Source organism: Notothenia coriiceps, unplaced genomic scaffold (genome assembly GCF_000735185.1).
Source record: "Notothenia coriiceps isolate Sejong01 unplaced genomic scaffold, NC01 NC01_scaffold00000339, whole genome shotgun sequence".
In the NCBI taxonomy this organism is placed as follows: Eukaryota; Metazoa; Chordata; class Actinopteri; order Perciformes; family Nototheniidae; genus Notothenia; species Notothenia coriiceps.
Window position 1 is genome coordinate 1,806,728 of NW_011333040.1, and position 21,946 is coordinate 1,828,673.

The 21,946-nt window shown below is 42.9% G+C and overlaps 1 protein-coding gene across 1 annotated transcript in view; it reads right to left on the reverse strand.

The window, feature by feature from the left end:
* dzip1 (DAZ interacting zinc finger protein 1) overlaps positions 1-21,882 on the reverse strand; it is a 38,178-nt gene extending 16,296 nt beyond the window's left edge. Inside the window, exons 1-18 of the mRNA XM_010776391.1 lie at positions 21,622-21,882; positions 20,844-20,952; positions 20,169-20,296; positions 19,364-19,963; positions 18,021-18,105; positions 17,667-17,782; positions 17,363-17,521; positions 17,137-17,274; positions 17,002-17,064; positions 16,289-16,417; positions 15,766-15,814; positions 15,635-15,685; positions 14,871-15,046; positions 13,951-14,155; positions 11,468-11,642; positions 10,804-11,156; positions 10,476-10,597; positions 2,847-2,854 (exon numbers count right to left, since the gene is read on the reverse strand). Of these exons, the coding sequence (XP_010774693.1) occupies positions 2,847-2,854; positions 10,476-10,597; positions 10,804-11,156; positions 11,468-11,642; positions 13,951-14,155; positions 14,871-15,046; positions 15,635-15,685; positions 15,766-15,814; positions 16,289-16,417; positions 17,002-17,064; positions 17,137-17,274; positions 17,363-17,521; positions 17,667-17,782; positions 18,021-18,105; positions 19,364-19,963; positions 20,169-20,174 (2,435 nt within the window). The 5' untranslated portion in view covers positions 20,175-20,296; positions 20,844-20,952; positions 21,622-21,882. The remainder of the gene's footprint in view (positions 1-2,846; positions 2,855-10,475; positions 10,598-10,803; positions 11,157-11,467; positions 11,643-13,950; positions 14,156-14,870; positions 15,047-15,634; positions 15,686-15,765; positions 15,815-16,288; positions 16,418-17,001; positions 17,065-17,136; positions 17,275-17,362; positions 17,522-17,666; positions 17,783-18,020; positions 18,106-19,363; positions 19,964-20,168; positions 20,297-20,843; positions 20,953-21,621) is intronic.
* Between the last annotated feature and the right edge of the window lie 64 nt (positions 21,883-21,946).

Here is a 21,946-nt window from a genome sequence, read left to right on the forward strand (position 1 = left end):
TGACGAATCAGAACTGCAGTGAGGTGAAGATCCTGCTAAAATGTACGGAATGCAAGTCACCGATCTGAGGACATCTTCCTCTTTTAGCTTCCCGGAACAAAGTCTAACTTTTGGCTACAAGTAATTATGGGATAATCCTAAATGCTTTGTTTGGCATTAAGCTAACGGTATCATCACAGTGTCATAGAGTAGTGTTCACCTTGAGCAAGGATACTTTTCGCTGCTTATAACTTTTCATTTCTAGAGGAATGTGCCATTTCTTTCACTAAACGCTTTAATAGTCTTACTTTAAGGCATCACAGATCCACTGGGATCCGTTTTATAATAGGACTCCGGGCGACTGAAGGTTGAATAGTTTGTGTCATTCAGCGTTCTTGTCACATTGAGTTTTTACAATAATGCGTGGCTGTCAGCAGCTTGAATGAACTTGAGGTGTAAGCTTCAAGATTGACATTACAGTCAAAAGCAACGCTGACAGTTAAAGGGCAGTATTACGCCTAAAGCGTTTAAGAGACACTGCATCAGGCGTAGGACATCTTCAAATATAACATGCCTTCCTCTCTGAAATCTGTGCGTACAGCTCTGTTTGGGTGAGGATTTAAACGGACTCACTGTGACTAAAAGGGGAGATTCATGTCAAAACGTGCAATTAGATGTTTCTCCCATTATATAGTAGTAAGAATCTCAGTGGAAAATGGTTTAGCTTGAGCAAAGACAGAATATCTTGAATACTGCTATGTGATAACATCATCTTTCTCACCATCCCTGTGTGACTACTTAACCTTGTCAGCATATTTTTGCATATTTGAATGCCATTATCGTCACCAGTAATAGGGTGATTTTGTCAAATTAACTGCTAAAACCACCTTAACTGTGACTAGAAAGAACCGGGCTTATTAGACTCAGGCATATCTTTCTGTTGGCCAGACTGCATTCTTCGCTCTAATCTGAAATAATGAGGTCAGTAATAAGGTTACACTCTCTGACTGCTCGGTGTGAGTCCGAGGATGAACAGGGCAGTCTGGAAATTGGAGTAGGTTTGACATCAGGCCCGTATGGCAGTTGTGTATCCTGCTGCGATGTGAATGCTGTAGCCTCATGCTGCGAGCAAAGCCCCACAGGAGCCTCGGACCAGTGGCGATCCTATCAGATACTACTTGAATGTGTTGTTCACTGAAGTTTGAGTATCTGGAGGGAAATTTCCAGACATTAGGAGAGATACAAGTTAGTGCAGCACATGTTAGACAGGACGGAACATTAAAAGGAAAGGAACAACAAACCTTAGTGAATATAGTTATCCTTATAAATGAACAGCGGCCTAGGATATGTAAAAGGGCCATTATAGGTGGTTATATATCCGGAGAAATCTGTTTCTATTAACTGATGTCAGGAGTGATATATTACTTATTTCATTAGCAACCCCAACTTCAACATCTAAGAACAAAGACATATTTGATTTTTGATTTATTATGCAGACAGGTAGTGAGAATATATCATCAATTCATTAATCGTATATATTGTGTAATGTACCGTAGTCATCCGTATATCCTTCCGCTGATTGGCTAAATCGGTTGCTAGGTCTCCTGCTTTACGTTTTAAAGCATGTCAGTATGCCAATTGATCTTGAAACCAATAAGTTATTAGTGATAATTCTTTGATTTTCTTCTACTTTCTACTTTAAGGCTTTCAAATGTCATCAAACCATACTCAGAGCAGAGATATGTATACATTATTAACCATTCCTACAATCATATTCCTATGTTTTTATAATCTACAGTATAGTTGATTAATTTAGTGGTGTGTAGGAGAGAGGTGATCTCAAGGTGACTATGGAGTGCTCAGAAGCAGACAGATGCTTCTGTATACAGAGCGGACCAGCAGGACAACATGCATTAAAAGAGTCAAATATTCATCTTTACATGTAAAATAAATATTTTATGGATACACTGACAAGGAGGGAGGCCAGATGTTTGGGTCCCTAGAGATGGTTACAATATTCCTTTTTGGTGGGTCAAGTTCTGGTGGCTAACATAACATCACATCTGCGTGAAGCGATGAATGTAACCTTGACTGAAAAAGCTGAAATGTCAATGCCCCATTGTTCTTCATAGTTTGAAGTGGAATTAACTAAACTGGAGAAATACAGTCTTTATGATGCCCAAAAACCCTTTAATTGGCGTGATTCATTTGTATTTAGTGTATAATGAGGTTGAAGTATAAAGAAACAGACAAAAGAGATTCTCAGGGTTGTACTTCTGTATTTAAGTAAATGTACTTATTGGTATGGATATGTAGAAATGCTGTATGTGGTGCTCAGGAGTTGAATAAACCAGTGTACGGTCTGAGATAAGACTCTGTAGGATGTAGCCTTCAGATAGGTGTGGGCGTCATCCATTCCCAGGATGTTTGATCCTTCACTGTCTGCATCCCCATTGCTATATGTGACTTGTATAAGACGAGACTCATACTTCAAAACATGCCTTCACTAAGTTGGATTGTGTTTAACAATCAGCCTAAGGAAAAAATGTTGAGTGCTTTGTAAAGTACATGAAATCGGTTCAGCCTACTACTAAGTCATTGGACCTCAGGTGGAAGCAATGGGAATTATAGTTGCATTGGAAAATGACTAATCTCTTTTAACTTCTAAAAAGGCTGAAATTCTCCAATCTACAGAAGCAGAGTGAATTTAGGGAGTAGATCAGATTACATTTGGTATTAGGCTGAAATGCGCTATCAGAAAAACAGACGCATGCAGGGCTACATCGCCCAGGGCTACAGGACAAAAGCCTTTCAGCTCAGATAAAAGAGCAACATGAAACCTGGTGGCAACATAGTGCAAAACAAGCTCTGTGTACTCTGTAGTCAGAAGCACTTATCTGAAACGACTTAATTTAATCATCTATTTAAAGAAGGGATGGTTGCTTGGTATTTTCAGTGTGGAAAGAAAATCAACCAGGAATGATCCCTGTAATCAATACACAGCAGATGCAAACGTGTCCTTGAGCAAGACGTTGAATCTGTAAAGCAGCTCAGGGGCTGAGGTGACCTCTGACCTCCCTGTGGAAGCACCCAGAGAATAAGTAGTTTGCTTTCGGATCAATAAAGTATTGCATTATCACTGAGTACTCCGTGTAGTGTCATATTATATTGTCTGCTGCTGTGATAAACCACAGCAAAGTCTGTCTAATTCACCACTCATCGGCTCTGAGTGGAAACTTGACCTTCCATTAAACGCCTCCCTTAATGATCAAATCAACCGTTAGAAGCGGGAAATTACTGCCCAGATTTGAAAGAAAAACGGCGTCCGCAATCAGCCAGCAACTTCCAATGTTAATGCCTTATGATTTTGCACTTTCTATTATATCGAGCTGACAAGTGTTATTGACTCAGTCCGCGGCGTCTCTTCAAAACTATTTAAAAGCGTTAAATTAAGTGTGATGGCTGCCACGGAGGAAGGCTAATGGGTTGGAAGGTTTCTCGAAAGGCGCTCCCTTTACCGCTCTCTGGAACATATGGAGATTTGCTCTCTGAACCAACACTGCCAAATTGGCTTCAACACAAACACGGCACACCCCAGAGGACCCTGCCCTTCTTAAGTGATTTACTCCCCTAAGCTTAGCTGTATGACGGCTGTAATTACAGGAAATTGAAACGGACCTTCGGTGGAGGAAGGGCCTGTCTGATTCTGAGTGTGCCTCAGGAGACGGCTTGACCGTGTGGTGAACGTGCTAACACCGCAGTTCTATACTATAACGCCTCTATGTGCTGCATGACATGCCAATCAGAACATGTAAGAAATTAGAAGCCAGGGAGAAATTAGTGTTGAAGAGACCTTTGATTTAGTGCCTGGAGGTAAGCAAAATAAGCTTAACAGCTCATTGTAATCTACTGCCACTCGCATTATGAAAACTGTCGTCCGGTCATTTGATTAATCAATTAATCAACTAATCGTTTCAATTACTCTAAGGATTCTGCATCCCTTCACTTCTATATCTTATTCAACACTCATCATTAAGAACATGGGTCTGTGCGTAAACATAAAAGTGCGTGAGTAATTGTGTTTGGGTGAGGGAGTGAATTAAGTGAGGGAGCGAGAAACTGTGAGTGGATAATGGATGATTCCGGTAAATAATTGAAAAACAGGGAATGAGCAAATGAGTGAGGGAGGGAAATAAAGATTGAGAAATTGATTTAATAAGTGAAAGATGAAGTGAATGAGTGAGTAAACAAGTGAGGAAGTCGAATATTAGCGAGTGAATGTGCTAATGAGTTGAGTAAGCAAATGAGTGTGACTAAATGAGAAAGCAAGTAAATTAATGAGTGAATGGCCTTATGTGTTTAGTAAGTGACTTGACCTGTATCCCAGGCTCACCTTTTGTTCTTCTGGACACTCTTCTTGTCCCTCTTGTTCATCACGGTGGGCACGCAGCTCGTGAGCTCGGTCCAGTCCGCGTGCAGCCCGCAGCTCCAGCCCGTGGAGAACCGGGAGAAGAGCCAGGAATCTGCTCTCCCGGGCCGGTGACAGGTGCATTTCCTCTGGCCGGCCATGCAGTCGCAGGGCTGCTCCAGCTGGATGTTCTTCACCAGGTGCCGCCCAAACGTGGTGCCGCCAGTCTTCTGGATGTGCAGGAACACCATCACATCATCCCCTCGGATTTTGAAATCGACGTGCCTGTCCAGGTTCCGCTCTGTGAAGTTAAATTTGGATGTTATTTTGGAGGGAAGGTCCTCGTCCGCCTCCGGCTCCGTGTAAACTAACTCAAACCCGGAGGAGTACCGCTGGAATAGCCCCTTGTCGTCACTTCTGAAGTAGCAGGTGTTGCTGTCCGCCGGGCACACATATTGGTAGCCGATCATTAAGAAGAGCACCGCCGCGATGGGGATGAAGATGAGTCTGTTGAACTTCTCCTCCATGGTGGAAAACTGTAAATCACGCCGCCGGCACAAACGGTAACGTGATGTCCGAGTGTTGTTCCTCTCCCCCGGGTCTCATCCTGCCGCTTCACTGTCGGTGCTCCTGTCCCTCACAATCTGGACTTGTGCAAACATGTCCTGCAGGAGAGCTTTGACTGGCGTCGCACAAGAACAGGTCTGAAACTTGGAGCTTTCACGCAAAACATGCAATTATTTCCTGGAACATTTATGCATCTTTTTTCCTTGAATATGTCAAACTGGCGCCTTTGGAGACTTCACGACGAAACGGCACATCCCCGCCTGAGGAGCGTTCAGGCTCTGCTGTCCTGCCAGAGTCAACTGCTGATCGCTATCTGAGCCAGGAGAGGCAAGTTGGACAACATTAACACACGGACTTCCGGTCAGGGCTTTCACAATAACATCTTTACGCACACATCGTTTCACTTTCACATTAACATCTTTACGCACACATCGTCTCATTTAACAGCTTCCTTACAAATCGGATACATAAGGTAAATATCTCATTTTTTCCAAAATTTCTTATTTAGTCAGGAAAACAACAACCGTATCCTGAGTATCTCATCCAAATTGCAATAAAGCAATATTTCTAATTACATACATCTGGAATCTGAATAAGCATTTAATCACATAAACGTCTTAATTGCAACATAATTCTGTTGAGATCACATCTAATTTAATCAAATAAAGTGGGTTCACATTAATATTCCTAGTTTGGTTGCAATGTTTGCTAGGTTACCATTGAAAGCATTATTCTTATTGGAGAGCAAGCCCAAATCTGTCAATGTTAAGTCTTATTATTGTGTGTAATAGTCATAGGAGTCCCAGACATTTTATATCATATGTAATTAAACAAGTACATACATGTTTCTAAATGTAATTTGCTCTCAAGTGTCATAAAATCCAAAGTTATATACACTTCTAATACCTATTTTGAAAAGGCACGTTTTTTTTGCCCTGAGCCATTAACCAGAGAGGAGAAGCTAATTAGTCGAATCAAATAGTTTATTTAACTCCTACACGTTAAGCAATGCTTCTATTTTGAAAACCGAAAACTCTGATTACCGGTTTTGTTTTTGCTGACTTCATTACATCTGCGCCAGTCATCTGTCCCAGCTGCCTATCCCGTGACGCAATCGAATCTCTAATCACACACACACACACACACACACACACACACACACACACTTGCAATTTGAGCGGCCTCGAACAACTGCTGATGGAAAATCATTAATTCCAATAATGTAGAAAGCATATATGGACTTAAAGCGGAAATTATGTAAACAACTGTGATTTATTTGCAAGTGACTTATTTAATTTATTATATACTAAATACAGTGACCTAAAAGTACAAACTGATCTGCATTGTATATGTTTATTCCTTATGGTTCTATTTTAATGCTGTTATGATTGTAATATTTTAAGAAATAAGCCTCAGGACTGACCCTAGTGTATCTGCATAGTGCAAATAGAAACTATGGTGTATATATGTGTTATAAAGTTATAAAGCAGATCTAAAAGTGTGAAACCATGATTTAGGGGATTTTAGTTCCCAAGCCAGCAGGAAAGAGTTAATCCTCAAGCGAGCTGCGAGTCGTTTCAGCACCATGGACAGATTCCAACATGTCAAGTCAATAATTGGCATTGTGTGTGTGTGTGTGTGTGTGTGTGTGTGTGTGTGTGTGTGTGTGTGTGTGTGTGTGTGTGTGTGTGTGTGTGTGTGTGTGTGTGTGTGTGTGTGTGTGTGTGTGTGTGTGCCTGCAATTCCGTCATCATCCCACATAGGTTCTCATATACCCCTGGAACAGACTTAAACACGTGACGCAGTTGAATTCACAGCTCTATATGGACATAAAGGCAAGAAATAAAGACATTTATCCCTTAGTAATGGATTCTCTTTAAGCTTCCACTGATAAAAAGCTTTTGTTATTTTGCCTTAAATGTCCCTCCATCAAGGGATTTAACCAGCATGCACTTTGGTATGTATTCTATTCAATCCTCTTCCTGCACTTTGCCCTCTTAGACTTAATCTGTATGCTGGAGTTTAGTCTGGGGCTCACCTCTCTCACCATTCCTTATTGAGGTGGGGACATGGAAGGAATTGTTATGGGGTCAGGACAAGACATATCTCATTTTCTAAAGGCCATGCAGAAGCGAACTGCTGGGCATTAGATGTGTTGCCCCGGTGATGATAACACCCCGTGTCAGCGTGCTCTTTACCTGCGAGGCCCCCTCCTCCTCCAGATATGATTTAGCGAAAGAAACCTTTTCCACAAATGGCACGCTGATTAAAATCTGAACAGAATCCCTGATGGGTAAGAATCTGCATTAATGTTTTGTGCAGCGAAGCGAGCCTTGTGTTGTTCTGGCTGTGCAGCATGGGATATTTACGAGGTCCCTAACGCTCGTAGTGAGCCTTATGAGAAATAACCCCGGGAAGTGCTGACTCATCCACAATGTACAGGACTCCCAATAATGGAACTGAGGCTTCCTGGAAATTATGATTGGATTGCTGTGGGATTTCTGTTTATCTGTTTTGGTCTTTTTCATTTCCAGCGAGGTCCCGGTCTGATGCAACTGCAGATGTGTGTGTATTATTGGAATTAGTATTGATTTTAAAATGATGCTGAGAAAGTTCACTTTTTGCAGTGGGACCTCTGGTGAGCTGGGAGTTTCCGAGCATTTCTAGGAAATGAGCAGCCTGAGACACTGTTAAGGGAAGCAAATAAATGTAAAACTGCCGTACAAGAGAAATCGGGGACATTTAAAGGGGAAAAAGAACTGTGGGGCATTACAGCTGCTGTTAGAGAATGAAAAATTATCCAAAACTTAACAGCCTTGAGAAAGATCTGCCTCTTGCTGCTACTTCTCCAGGTTATTGAGTGGAATATAAATGAGGATAAGGCACATACAGAGTGTGGAAGATGGTAAAACGTGTACACATACATAAAGGGAAGTCGCAGCATTTTTTTACTTAAATGTGACAAAGCCTCATCGTTATCAGATCTACAGGTGGAGGCTGCACATGTGCTGTCATGGTGTGCAGATGGCGGTGCTGTCATGGCGACATCGGCCTCTTCCTCCTCCGTGTGTGGTGTCAGACTCCTCACCTGCCCACTAGCTGCTGTCACTGATCACCTGATGGTCACATGACCGCGCGGCAGCTGCTCACCCCTTCGTTAATCTCTATGTATAACGTTCTGTTTGTCAGGGGTTGCTGCATTTCCCTGTCTGTATTCTGACCCCTTCTGTCTCCGATAGACCTGTTGCTGATTATGGAGTCTGCTTATTGGTCTCTCTTCTTTCATCATGTCTTACAGGCGCTGGTTATACTGGGGAAAGTAACTGTTCTTATTTGTTGTTTTTAGCGTAAGAAAAAGCACATTTTACAAATTGCTTCCCCGATAAGCTTGTACCTATGTTGATTAAAGTGTCATAAAAACGAGAAATTAATCCAGCACACACCCAAGCATGGGGAACCAAAACGGCTGCAGCAGAAAGTTTGGAACATTGGAACAAAAAATAAATAATCAAAACCCATACTAACACTGTACCTTAAACATCATTGATAGAACAAAATGAGACATATTTAGGAATCATGGTTTCTCCTGCTGCTAGCATTGTAGCCACATTATTACCTAAGCTAGCTACTTTTTCTGCCTTACCTATTTAGAGCATTCTTAAAATATTCTTCTTGACATGTGTGGGAAGGAAGGAAGCATTGGACAGATACACTGAGATTAACATCCTCCGGCAGTGGCCCAGTAAGTAGGGGCTTGGACTGTGAGCCGTATCGCCGGTTCATGTCCCCGACCAGACCTAAATATGGACTTCTACTTAGAAAGATCCGAGTTCACCTCCTGCCCTGCCGTGGTGCCCTTGGGCAAGGCACCGGACATCCCCCTTCCCCCATCACTCCCATTGCTCCCCGGGCGCTGTACAATAGCTGCCCACTGCTCCTATTACTAGACTCCTGGTTAAAAGCAGAGAACACATTTCATTGTGTCACATGTGAGACCATTAAAGAGTGTTTCATCCCTCCCAATTATATTCTCAAACATTAGGTAGTCACTTTAAATCTTTCCCTCTGAATATTTTAAAAAGTGATTCACAATATGTTTCTATGACCAAGGAGCAGTCAGTACTCCTTTGCTTCATGGTAGAAATGTACACTTCCATTTAGATTGTGATCATATTGTTAGATGCCATTGAGCATCCTTGGTTTCTGTAAACTGACAACTCTGGCCGTTAGCCTGGGCTCCATGCGGCGTGTGTGACTGTAGATTTGCGAACTCTCCACCACAGGGAGGCGGGCCCTCAGACCTGCAGTGCAACGCGGCACCACGCCAGCCTGTGCCGGACCCCCACCACAGCCCTGTCCAAAACCCTTAATCAAAAGGGACACTCTCTCCACTTGGTTCCCCGATGAAAAGGAAGCTGTTGGCCCATGCAGCGCACCTTGGCAGCTCCACAGATACAAACCCAGATTGGTCTAATCTCCTCCACAGTGCGAGGACATTGGAGAGGAGGCCTGTGATACAATCTGTATTTTCTAGCAGGTAATTTTGCAAAGCAGGGTTGATGTTTCCTGCTGTCGTCTCCTAGAAACAGGGTCTGTTTGTCACTTCCATCAGACGCTGAATCAAGGCGCTAAAGGAATGTCAGAAGGAAAATTACTGTAATTTCCCTCCTCGAAATTGATGGTAGCATTGTTACCCCAATGTTAAGGTCTACTTTCTCAGCCTGCTGTGCAATTTCACTGCAAAATACACCACATGTGTCTAATTTAATTTAACACTTGTCGTTGTCAATTTGAAGTAACCAAGGATATCATTTTCATTTCCAATATGGTGCTATAAAAGTAGAAGTTCAGGTTTATAGAAGTTTTTGTATTGAACTTTTATAGTTTTACCCGTATATGTAATAGGGCAATATTAATGACTAAGATGACTTGATTATCAAAAGGGTTGGTGATTGTCTAAACCCAAAACATCTACTTAAAGGTTTAGCTTAAAGGGGCCCTGTTATAATATTACAGCTCTTATATATTAATATATATCAACAAACTATTACAAAAAATACAGAGCCATTTTCAAATACTCATTACTTACTCTGCAAAAAACCCAATTGTATTCACATAAAAATAGATTAACAACAAATGTGTTAAAGTTAAGTCATATATACACATTTAGGGATCCATTTCTACATTTACGCAATGCTTCCTGTCAACCAATGTGCGTTTGTGTGAATGTTAATTATCAAATTAACATTCACACAAACGCACATTGGTTGACAGGAAGCATTGCGTAAATGTAGAAATGGATCCCTAAATGTGTATATATGACTTAACTTTAACACATTNCACACACACACACACACACACACACACACACACACACACACACACACACACACACACACACACACACACACACACACACACACACACACACACACACACACACACACACACACACACACGTTATCCCCAGCATCCAGTAGACCAAAGGGTTGCACTGAGGTTCCATTAGAGTGATTCTCACCGTGAGCTCCTGAACCTCATCCTTCCTCTCCGGGAGGATGCTGACGCCCCCTGCTGGTTTCTTTAGAGATCGCTCTGCAAACTGCTTCTCCATTTTTCTGGCCAATTCACTGATTTTGTTCTCTAAAAAAAAGACATTTAAAGAAATGAGAGCTGCACAATATATCAAAAATATATCGTTATCGCAATATCAACTTTTGCAATAGACATATAATGCAAATCAATAAATGGTCAAGAGAAGCCCACGCTAAATGTCCCAATTGAATGATTTCATAGTGAAGTTATCATTCATTTGCTGCATGGTTTAAACTGACTGGGAATAAAGCTACCTTTGCCAACGTTTCTCTTTTCCACGTTTCCGTTCTGATCTTTGAAACTCTGTAGGCGTTTGGGGTCGATCTGTTGCAGCTCGCTGACGTCCGACCACTCGTCCTCCTCATCGCTCTCTATCTTTGTGACTGTGGTCTTGGTGACACCGCCCCCCGACCCCCTGGTCTGCGGGGGGTTGGAGGAGAATGAGGTCCTGGATGGAGCCTGAACTGACTGGACCGGACTGGCTCTGATCTGGGTCAGGTTTAGTCTGGGCTGTGGGGATTTGCCCCTCTGCGTTTTTTTGGGCGGTTCCTCCTCCATGTCTGTGTCCTCTTCTTCCGATTCAGCATCGGAACTGAAAGGAGGGGTCCTAAATAATCACAGAAACAAATTATTAAATTATATAAAATATTAAATCATACCTTATTCTTCCTTCTACTCTTCAGCCCAGACTCAGACTAGCTCATTATAAATGGGTTCGGGTTAGAGTTAAAGAATGGCTAAATGATTTATAGTCTTAGGTCATATCAAATTGTTCCTTTCTAAATGTACAAAGTTAATCTTGAAAGTTAGGTTTTATTCATGGAATGTTACCTCCTCCCACAGCTCTCTAAGTACTTTCTCAGACATCAATGTAAAACTACTAGAAGCCTTTCCATGTTTTACACAGTTTTTCTTTACTTCGATGCGAACGTCTTCAGAGTGCTCTTGGTGTTGGGTGTAGATGTCTTGGGTTGGGTGGTGGTCTTGGTCCTCGGTGCCGGCTGGGGGGTCTTGGACTGTTTGACTGCAGGTTTTGACATCACTTGTGTATCTCTGGAGGGCAGGCTGCTGGATCGAGGCCGGATCTGCACCACTACACAGAGACAAAAACGCCTTATGTAAACAGAGTTAGCGGATCAGACGCTGGCACTTTGCCAGAGCTCAAGGCGGCTTATGTGGTGGTTAACAACCGATTAGACAGACAGTATAAGACATACACACTGTGATGCCCCTGTGGGTTCATCTGGAGAGGGTGTGGCTGTGCTGTGCCCAGCCTTCATTGCAGTAACTCAGGGCACCTGTGTCTGGTGCTCTGCTCCTTTCTGTCTCTCTCTGCTTTTTCCTACAGGCACCCGGTTCTGTTGAGTATGCTGTTTGTTACTTTAGTTGCTTTACTTTGTGCACCTCAACACCCTCACACATACACGTCCATGCAACCCTCACCCTGCATTTACACCACTGACGTCCACACCTCATGCTTTACTCATTTTTGCACTTCATTAATTTGGTTAATTTGAATTGTTTGCTTAAATAAACATATTTTATTAACCGTTGATATGGTGTGTCTCCCACTTTGTTGTGGCCTTTCTAGCCAGGGCATAACATGGTGGCTCGTCCGACGGGTTATTTTGTAGAAAGTTTGGTTAAAAGTTTGTGTGGTGCTCAGAGCACATGGTGTCGTTGAGCAGCTGATTAGTTGATGTGGTCCAGCCACTGGGGGACACATCATGTCTTTTGTAGGGATGTAACGATACCAAAAACTAACGGTACGATAATATCGCAATAACAAGTCCACGGTACGGTATTTACTCGGAAAATGTTTCTTTATTACATAATAAATCTGATTTTTACAGCATTTTAGTAGGATAGCAGTATTTTAAAGTGTCAAAAACAAAGTGACAGTAACGGACAACAGTGTTCTTGGAACAAGAAAACCAGTGTTTTTGTACCTACTAGTACTACCAAACAAAGTAGGCATTTTCTTTGTGCCACTGCATCTCACAAATAAACAAGGACATTTAATAATCAGACCCTGCAATAAAATAAATCAAGTTTCACTTAAGTTTTTCAAGTAACTCAACTCAAACTCACTAGTCATCAGTCAGGTTTTTAGGAATATGAGAATGTCCACATTTCCAGGTATTTATAAGCTGGGATGTTTGGGCATTTACAATATCCCCTGCTCTGGAAAAAACTCTCTCGCTTGGTACTGATGGGACAGCAGTGGTCGCGCTAACCGAATATTTTATTTAACAATGACGGAAAAATCTGAAAGCAGTCTGTCATTTTGACAGATTAGAACAAACCCGGAACAGCGCCAACGTTTCCCCGCAGCGAGGCTCTGGTGTTATGCCGTGTTATGCATGCCCTCCAAAAGGAAATGATATAGTTTCCAAACCGTACTTTGCCGTACAGATCAATACATGTCAGGGAGGTTTTGCTGTGCGCGCTCCCGCGAGGTGCATGCACACACGGCATAACACCGGCCCCCCGTTGACAGTTCACGGGCGTGCTCTCTCGTGAACTGTGCAGACCCGACGGGTAATAAGGGATTATGACGGATATTTTACGATCCTGTCTGTCAAAATGACGGACAGCGAAAAGGTCTAACGCCACCTCAGTGGGACGGAGAGATATGCTTTGGCCATGGGTGGAAGCAGTGGGTCAAACTTTGCATTGTCTTCACTTCAAAAATAATACAGATTTTGCCAAGAAGGTGAGGCTTATTGACAGGGCGAGATATAAATATACTGTTGGTACTTGTCAATGTCTCTAGGTGTAGCCCTGTAAATACCATGTCCTTTTGTGTTATCTGTTGTTTTATGTTCATGTTGTAACCTACTTGCTGCCATGTTGGACAGGTCTCTCTTGAAAAAGAGATCGATGATCTCAATGGGACCACCTGGTTAAATAAAGGTTTAAAACAAAAAAAAGTGTTTAAAAATAAATAAATAATTTGAAATCGCGGTCTCACGACGGTATTGGGACGTTTATTTACCGCGATATTCGGTATATCATTACATCCCTAGTCTTTTGTGTTTCAGGAAGCCTTATTGTTTGACATGGCGTCAGGTTTTGTGTGCCAATCAGAAGGTAACATTTTGCTGTTTGATACGCCTTTGTAAAGGGATTTCCCTGCTAGGCTTAAGTGGCGTTTCCCCTTTGGGTTGCGTCCGTTTGTTTTTTTCATAGTGTTGTGGCGACGTGGTTAGTGTCAGCTGTTTTCGGACAGCTGTCTCGGGGGCACGTCTGCATGATTTTCAAACCAAATACAAGGCACTAATGCAAAAGTGGCTAACAACAAGAAGCTGAACTTCTCCGTGAGGTTATAATTGGTCTGTGGGCCGAGTAAGATCTTAGAGAGATGATCTCATGTGCTTAGAGGCTTCTCCATGACTCACCTTGAACTGGCTGTCTGGCTCTGGGCTGGGACACTGCAGCAGGGTCGCTGCCTCTCCTCTGACGGGCCACCCTCTGCTCCACAGTGCTGCTGATCTCCTCCCGATAGCCCCAGTAGTGAGGCATCCCCTTCGCGGCGCTCTCCCGCTTTGAATGCGCCTTGGCCAGGATGGAACTAAGCTCTTTGTCCTTTAGACCACACTGCTCCTGAGAAGAAGACACAAGTATAAGCAATGGTAACAAAACAAGTAGATTAAAAGTTCTACCTTCCTAAACTTTTATTTGTGTACAATACTTGTTTTAGCCTTGTGCATCCCTTTTAAAATAGTAGCTCTGTTTTCTTTAGAGGACCAAAGTGTCAGAAATTGCTGGAAAATAATATTACTATTTTTTTGTCTATCTTCACCGAGTTAAAACTTAAAACATCAGTCCTGATCCTAACTACCAAATGGTCATTTCTTTTTTTGAATTCTAACCCTTAATTTGACAGTTGTTTACATAATATTACAGTTAAGACAAAAACTGCAATTATTATCTGTATGATAGGGAGACCCTTTTCTCACATTCTGGGATATCAGCAACAACATTGATTCTTATGCATTGCATCAAACTAATAATACAGCAGCATAGCAGGCGATGGACCTATACGACACACATGAGAAACTGGCTCAATCTGCTGGAGAACAGAAACATTTACAAATTGGAAAGCGCCTAATAGTCGTGGGTTTCAATGGGGACATCTTGGTGCTAAAAGATTTCTGTATGGGGCTACAGAATTTATTATAAGAGCTGAGGATGAACTTCCAAAATAAAAACATTCAAAAACAGCTCGCACCCATGCCCAATTGTTTGCCATATAGATGAACCCAGCCAAAAATGTAATCAAAAGTGTCCCCAGCGCTGCTTAAGAGTGTGCACTTACAGGCTTGACTCCCAGGTTCTCCAGCTTCTCCATGACAGCCTGCTCCAGCTCTGGCCTCATCTCCTTCTTGAGGTTGGGGTTCCTCTTCAGAGCGCTGATGTTCACTCTCTGTTTCTTCTCCGGTAGCGGCTCAGACTTCTTCTCCACCGGCCTCCTCTCAGAGAAGCTGCTCGAGTCTGTGAAGGAAAGATCACTTAATCAGCCATTTATGAGAAATCAGGCTCAACTTACAGGCAGCGAGAGAGAGGCCAAATGAATGAACATGCATTTGCCAACTGTCACAGCAAGCTAAATGCCAAACGCTTGTATTGCTGGATGGGTGGGGCAGGCAGAAGAGGAGAACGTCTACAAGTCCATTTGCCACGAACAAGATGACGGATGGATGTAATGATCACGAGTTCTGAGCAAGCGCCGATGAAAGTCACAGACAACAAGCTTGCTTCTCCAACAGGCTGATGCATCCATGCAGACAGCATGCAGTCGGCCGGCTGTGTAGCTTTGACTGCCTGTTTTACCTTTCTCCTCCTCTGACAGCTCCTGTATAGGATCCAGCTTAGGAGCCGACGCGGGCTCCTCTAATTGGACACCACGTGACGTTTGAAGGTCAATAAAGGCGAGGGAGTCAGTTAACATGTGTTTTTATAAAAGAAGGGGGTAAATGTGGGGACAGTTTGCTTTGTCTATCATTCATGCATGAAAGCACATGCTCGGCTTTGTTGGTGAGACCTTTGTTTTCTCATGAAAGCTGGTTTTTACTAACTTACCCAGTACAACTCTCTTTGGTTTAGGGTCCGGGGCTGGTGCACTGAGGATGACTGGAAAACAGAGGACATGATGAATATCATACACGCACTTAAGTTAAGACTTTTATGATTCAAAGTAAAGGAGTTTATACCTGGTACTTCCACTATTTTTGTGGGTGGATTTGAGGAGAAATTCCTTATCTGTAAGTTGGAAAGAAGTACCACTTGTTACACCATGCATAAAGAAAACAATCATTCTTCTTTTGGCTTGGTTATATTCATTAAGATCTGGGTTAAGTTACCGCTAAGACAACATTTCCAACTGCATTCAATGAAAAGCTTTAAACTGTTGATCTATGTGCCCTCTGAGTGCCCTCCATTGACATTTTGGTAAGTTCACTTAAAGGGGTTCCGATTATTCTCAGTTTCATATTTGTATTTTGTGTGTTCTGTGACACACTTCACTCGTGGGAAAATGTGGATCTATTCCAGGAGAATCACCAGCTTCCTGTCACGTGTACAGTATCTTCATGTCTCAGTACAATACGATCGGAGCCCGTGAAGCTAATAGAGGATATCCTGAACGAGGGCTGACCCTCCGCCTCACTTCCTCCCCCGACATAATCACAGTGCGGGGGGGCGGTGTTGGCTGTGTGAGTGTGATGGAGCGCTGACCTGGTCCCTCTGAGCCTTGATGGTGTGCTCCTTGTCCTGCAGCCTCCTCCCCAGGTCTTGCTGCAGCCTCTGGCGGCTCTCCTGCTGCTCCGACACCGACGACTGCAGTCTGCTCAGCTCGTTCAGCAACTGCAAGGTGGAACAAACGAGATGCTTTTTATGGATTCTTATTTTCTAATTTAAGCTTTCTAAATATGTTTTTATTGTAATATTTTAGTTGGCGATTTTTTTTTTGGTCGATTCCCCCTTCTTCTTTTTTTTTACCAAGGAAAATAATGAATTATAAGAAAATATGAACAACCTTTCAGCCCTTCTTTACACTAACTTTGAATGAGCACAAACTCCCCAATAAAATGTATTTTACAAAAGCCGGTTTGTAATAAATATACAAAACAAGCTTTTAGTTGATGCTTCTAAAGGGGCATGAAGATTAAGGATGAACAGAGACTCACTTTTCATGTCAACACACGGAGCAGATCACCGTGAATAACTTTAAAGCTATGTTAGATTGCCTCAGTCGGTTATCCAATCTCTTGAAATGAAGGTCAGCTGTTAGATTTTGCTCCTTATATGACATTTAACGTGACCTTTGCAAGTCAAATAGCTCAGTATAACACATTGGCTAGTGTTATCAGTACATGTCACCTTATTTCCCCCAAAGAGAAAACAGGGCTTACATAGGCCGGTGCATCCCTCCTTTTAATAAGACCTACCTTGTTCTTTTCAGACTCGTGCAGGGACTTGATTTCCTGCAGCTTGGATCCCCACTTTTTCTCCTAGAAGAGAACATTTGTCTTTTTAGTGTACTCAAACAACTGTTTCAAAGCGTGTCTCCTCTCTCCACTGACCTGTTTCTTCATCTGATGTTCCAGCTTGTGTATGGCTTGCGTCTGCATCTCTTTGTAGTTGTCCAGACCTCTCTCTGGCTGCGGTTGCACAGGGCTTGGTGGTATTTCGTGCTTAGCCGTATGATTCTGATTTACTTCCTGATGAAAAAACAGGTATGAATAAATGACATCCTGAAGACCAAATGAACACCATGAAGAAGTCATTATCCAAGTGTCCCTTTCATACATTTAGAGCCTGTATATTTCGTGTGTAAAGGAATTCCATCTCCCTGCGCATGCCGTCCCTGCTGTCGTCTATCTTTCTGTCCATGCGCGCCATCTCCTCGGCCTTAAAGCGCTCCAACTCTCTCAGCAGCTCCTTTTGCATGGACTGCTGCTCTTTCTCCTGGAATCACAGCAACATAAAAGAACTCTGTTACTATAAAGGTAGAAACCCAAAATATGATTATTTTGTTGTTTTACTGGAGAGTGTGGCCAACAGCCCGAAAGGTCAATTGTTCAGATCCTTCCCAAAGGTCAGGCTTTCCTACCTGAACTATTTTGGCTTGCAAGTCCTGTTGCTGCTGATCGACCTGCTCCTTCAGACTGTTGATCTCCGCTCGGAGGCTTTCATTCAGAGACTTCTTCTCACTCTCTGAACGCAAATCTGGAAGGATGTAAAAGAAAGGTATTGTACAACATTGTGATGTGCAGGAATATTCCATGTTCTACCTTCAATTTACAACAGATATGTATACAAATAAATGGTCTTGCCCCATCCTTAACATGTGTAATGCTTGTGATTTACCTGACTCCTACCTGTTTTTTTTTATTTACTGTATAATAATTCTCTCCCTGTCTCTATTCTTAAGGTCTCAGTAAACCTTTATGACTGCTCCACTCACCGGTCTCATACTCGCCAGGGTGGCGACGCTGCATGTGATTCTGAAGAAACGTGGAATTGAGGAAGGATTTATCACAATGTGGACACTAAAAGACACGGAGAAAATACATTCATGTATTACCGTATAACGGGAACAAATGTGACCATGAACTACAAGAAAATGTAGTTTAAGTATTGTAAACACATGTTTGCTAACAATCCAACGCGTCACATTTTAGATAGATATATTTTGAACTACGACTTGCTAATAATTCCTAAGAGGTAAACTACTGAGTGTGTGTCATTAGTTTGGGGCAAAGCTGACGATGAATCTCTTTCAGGATGGTCCGCTGACTGTAGGCATGTTTCCAAACCGACAGATAGCGTGAGTGATGTTGATTTGTTCCCCGAGGCAGGCGTCCCCACACTCCAGCTCACTGACAATTCACTACTAGAGTAGACGCTATGTTCTACACATCACACGCTACATTAACCTAAGCATCTCATTGTGCCTGTGACTTCATTCAATGTTAAACCTGCTGCTACTGATATCTTGCCACACCATATGGCCCCCAAGATCCAAAGCCAGTCACACGACATGGAAAAGTGTGCCGCGATGAGTAACTCTGTAATTGATTACATTAGGGTTTGGAATAACTGTGGAAATCGGGAGAGGAATTAAATTAGCCTTGAGCGCTATGTGTGTGTTTTTGTAGTGTTAACACATGATAAGCAAGTTATGTCCTCAAAGCTCAAACACATAACCTCTCTATCAATTATTGAACCACCTGTTAGCTGAGCTTCTACACACACCTAGCAACCACATGCTGTCATGACACACTATATCTGTTGCGTTGGTAACCGCTTGGATAGGTCAGGTACACTTGAAGACCAAAGAAGGGTTTTTGATTTGTGCTATAAATAACTTAATGTTAAGTGAGCTTTGTAACAGAAACTATATGTATTCAACAACACTAAATTATCTACAAGTCATGTTTATAAGAGGGTGGGGGAGATGTCAGACGGTGTCTTGGCTACTCACCCTATTGTAAGTGGATTAAAAAAACAACTAATTGCCACCATATGACACCATCTGTTCTGCAGCTCTAAATCCTATTCTTCCCAAAATAAGCTTATTAAAACCTCCCCACAACAATAAATTGTCACCTTTTCTATTTTTTCCCTCCAAACCCTGAATGCACAAAGCAGCCGAAGCTGTGAATAGATCTTGGGAACAATGACAGACTGGGGGCCCTGAGGAGGAGGAGCGATGGGGGTGGGGGTGATGGAGCTGCTTGCCAAACATATGTGAAATGCAAATGGTAACCGATAACCCCCAGAGTGAGCGTTTAGTGTCAGCGGTACCTTCTGTCCACTGATGATTCTGGGCGGGATCAGGGACTGCTGGTTGCGAATCAGCTTCTTCCTCTGCTTGAGCTCGGTGGTTAGGGTCTTCACCTTCTCCTCATGCTTATTCTGCTGAGCCAGCAGCTGCTCTCGATCGCTGGCAGCGGCCGCCAGCCTCTCCTCGGCCGCTCGCAGGTTGAGGGTGAGAAACTCCTGGCAGTGGAGGAGCCACTCCACTGTGAGCTGGGCCAGCCGCAAGAGCTTGATTAGAGCTGGGTCCACGGGGCTCTGGCAGCGCTGACACCGCTCCCCGTCCAAGCTGCAGAAGGTAACGCCGCTGATGTGCTCTTGCAGGGCGTCTACATCCAGCTGGCTCACCACCAGGTCGATGTCCACAGCATTGATCCGCCGCCAGTCCACGCTCTCCCTGCGAGGGCGGAACTTGAAAGGCAGGTTGATGGAGGCTCCGCTGGACGGAGTCATGCTGGATGCAGGAGCAGAGTGGCCGTTTACAGAGGGGTGGCTGAGAGGGGAATTCAGGAGGGAAGGGATCCCTGCTGATGAGTGGGTCCCTTGGGTGTCACCGGTGAAGGGGTAGTATGCTCCGTCGTGAAATGGCTGAAACAAAGGGCACAGAGATTTTGAATAGCCAGTTAAAGAATATGCAAATCTCATTTCATATCAGCAGCCATAAGAAAGAGATTCAGAGAATATACAGCATCTGGTGTGTGTTGGCAAGGTAAAACAGCAGATTACACCACTGCCGATTCCATCCCAATCTACCTATGATGCTGTCGCCGTCCTGACGCCGTGCTCTCCTTACCATCATCGACTGGTAGTGCCTTCACGGGGGAGAAAGAAATAGAAGCACCGTCGTTGCTCTCCGGGTTCCGCCCCCTTTGCAAGCAGTCGCGCCGGGGCAAGTTACCATGGAGACAGAGACGAGCGTCCCTGTGGAGAAAAGTGTTATCAAAACACTGGCTGCAATCAGCAAATGTTTCCTTACAGTGTGTGGGAGATGGGCTGTGTCCTGTGGGAAACACAGCAATGCGTCTGAAAGCCCCTCACTTGACTGAATCTGTGTGAAAAACTAATGTACCTGCGAATGAGCACTAGGAGGTTTTTACGGCAATGGTTTCCTTGCCAACTGCGAACGCCGATAATCTCTCTCATGTTGGGGCAGGCTGTTTATCCCCTTGCTTGACCTCAACTTAACAATTGCACACATGCTTGAACTTGTCTGAGCAACTTTTAAAAATGCATTTCTAACACTTTAATGCTAATGTAAGTATACAACCGTTCACAAAATGCCAGGAAGGTTAAGCGCTTATAACGGCTCATGCATTTCAAACCCATTCTTAGCTAACGGACATGTTCTAGTGAACGGTATTCGGCAAAAACTTTAAACAGCGAAGCTAAAACTAAGTTATACATCACCAACAGATGTGTATATCACAGTTTAAGATGTATTTTCCAGGACTTTATTGAAAAGACTTACCTGAGGGTTTGTTTTCTTATGTTACAGCCTCTAGAAAAGTTTTTTTTTACGACGGGACCCCAGGCGTTTTGAGGGTGACGTAGATGCTGGTCTCCACATTCCTAAATCGCTGCTTGCAAAAAAGAGGGAGCATCAAAGCTAACTGTGATACAAGCATGAACTTCCGGTGAATACCTTAAAAATAAAACGAAGAGTTCTTAAATAACATTCAGTGAGGCGTTTAATTCATAGCTAACAATGGACAATTGCAAAGCAGACACACGTGTCTTGAAAACCTTATACCTATAAAGTTGAATAACTCTTAAATAATTTAAACAATAAAAAAAGTGTGGGACTAGCTGTGATAATGTGGTGTGAGGTGAAGCATTTATTAAGAATTCTTCCTTAGTGAACGTTGATTATCAGGACATTACATATATAATTACGAACAAAGAATTTCTAAACAAAGCACTTATATACTGATAAAGGACTGGCTTATCTAAAGCCAGTTGAGTAGTACTTGAAATGTTTTGGCTCTATGAAACCTGATGTACTTATATGATTCTGTTTTCTTCAAGTTTGTATCTTCCTGGTCGAATGCACTTATTGTAAGTCGCTTTGGATAAAAGGGTCAGCTAAATGCAATGTAATGTAATGAATTCTAAAATGTGTTTTGTTTGAGGTTTGCAAAGAAGGACTATTTATTGAGTCAATCGTCTATCACAAAAAATCATTTAGTAGTTAAAGTTATGATCCTGAACTTTGGAAAATACTATGATGAAAAAAAATCATGCCCAACCTTTACTTTGAGTGCAAATCGGCTCACTTCCGGTGGTGTTGGGGGGGGTGTTGTTGAGTCGACTTGACGCAGCTCGCAGAAGGAGGGGGGAAGGGAGAAGCAGACCTCTGGGCTTTGAAATGGAGAAACGGGGAGTCTGAACACCGGGATGAAGGGGTCTGGGTTGAAGAGGGTCCCAGCTTCACGGAGGGAAAGTCTGAAAGCTGAATAAAATGTGATTACAACGTTGAAAGCATAGCACGTGTGGAAACAACCATCAACACAGCTCGAGAGGGATGAAAGGGAAGATTTGAAAACACTTTGACACGAGCTCCCTCTTGTGGTT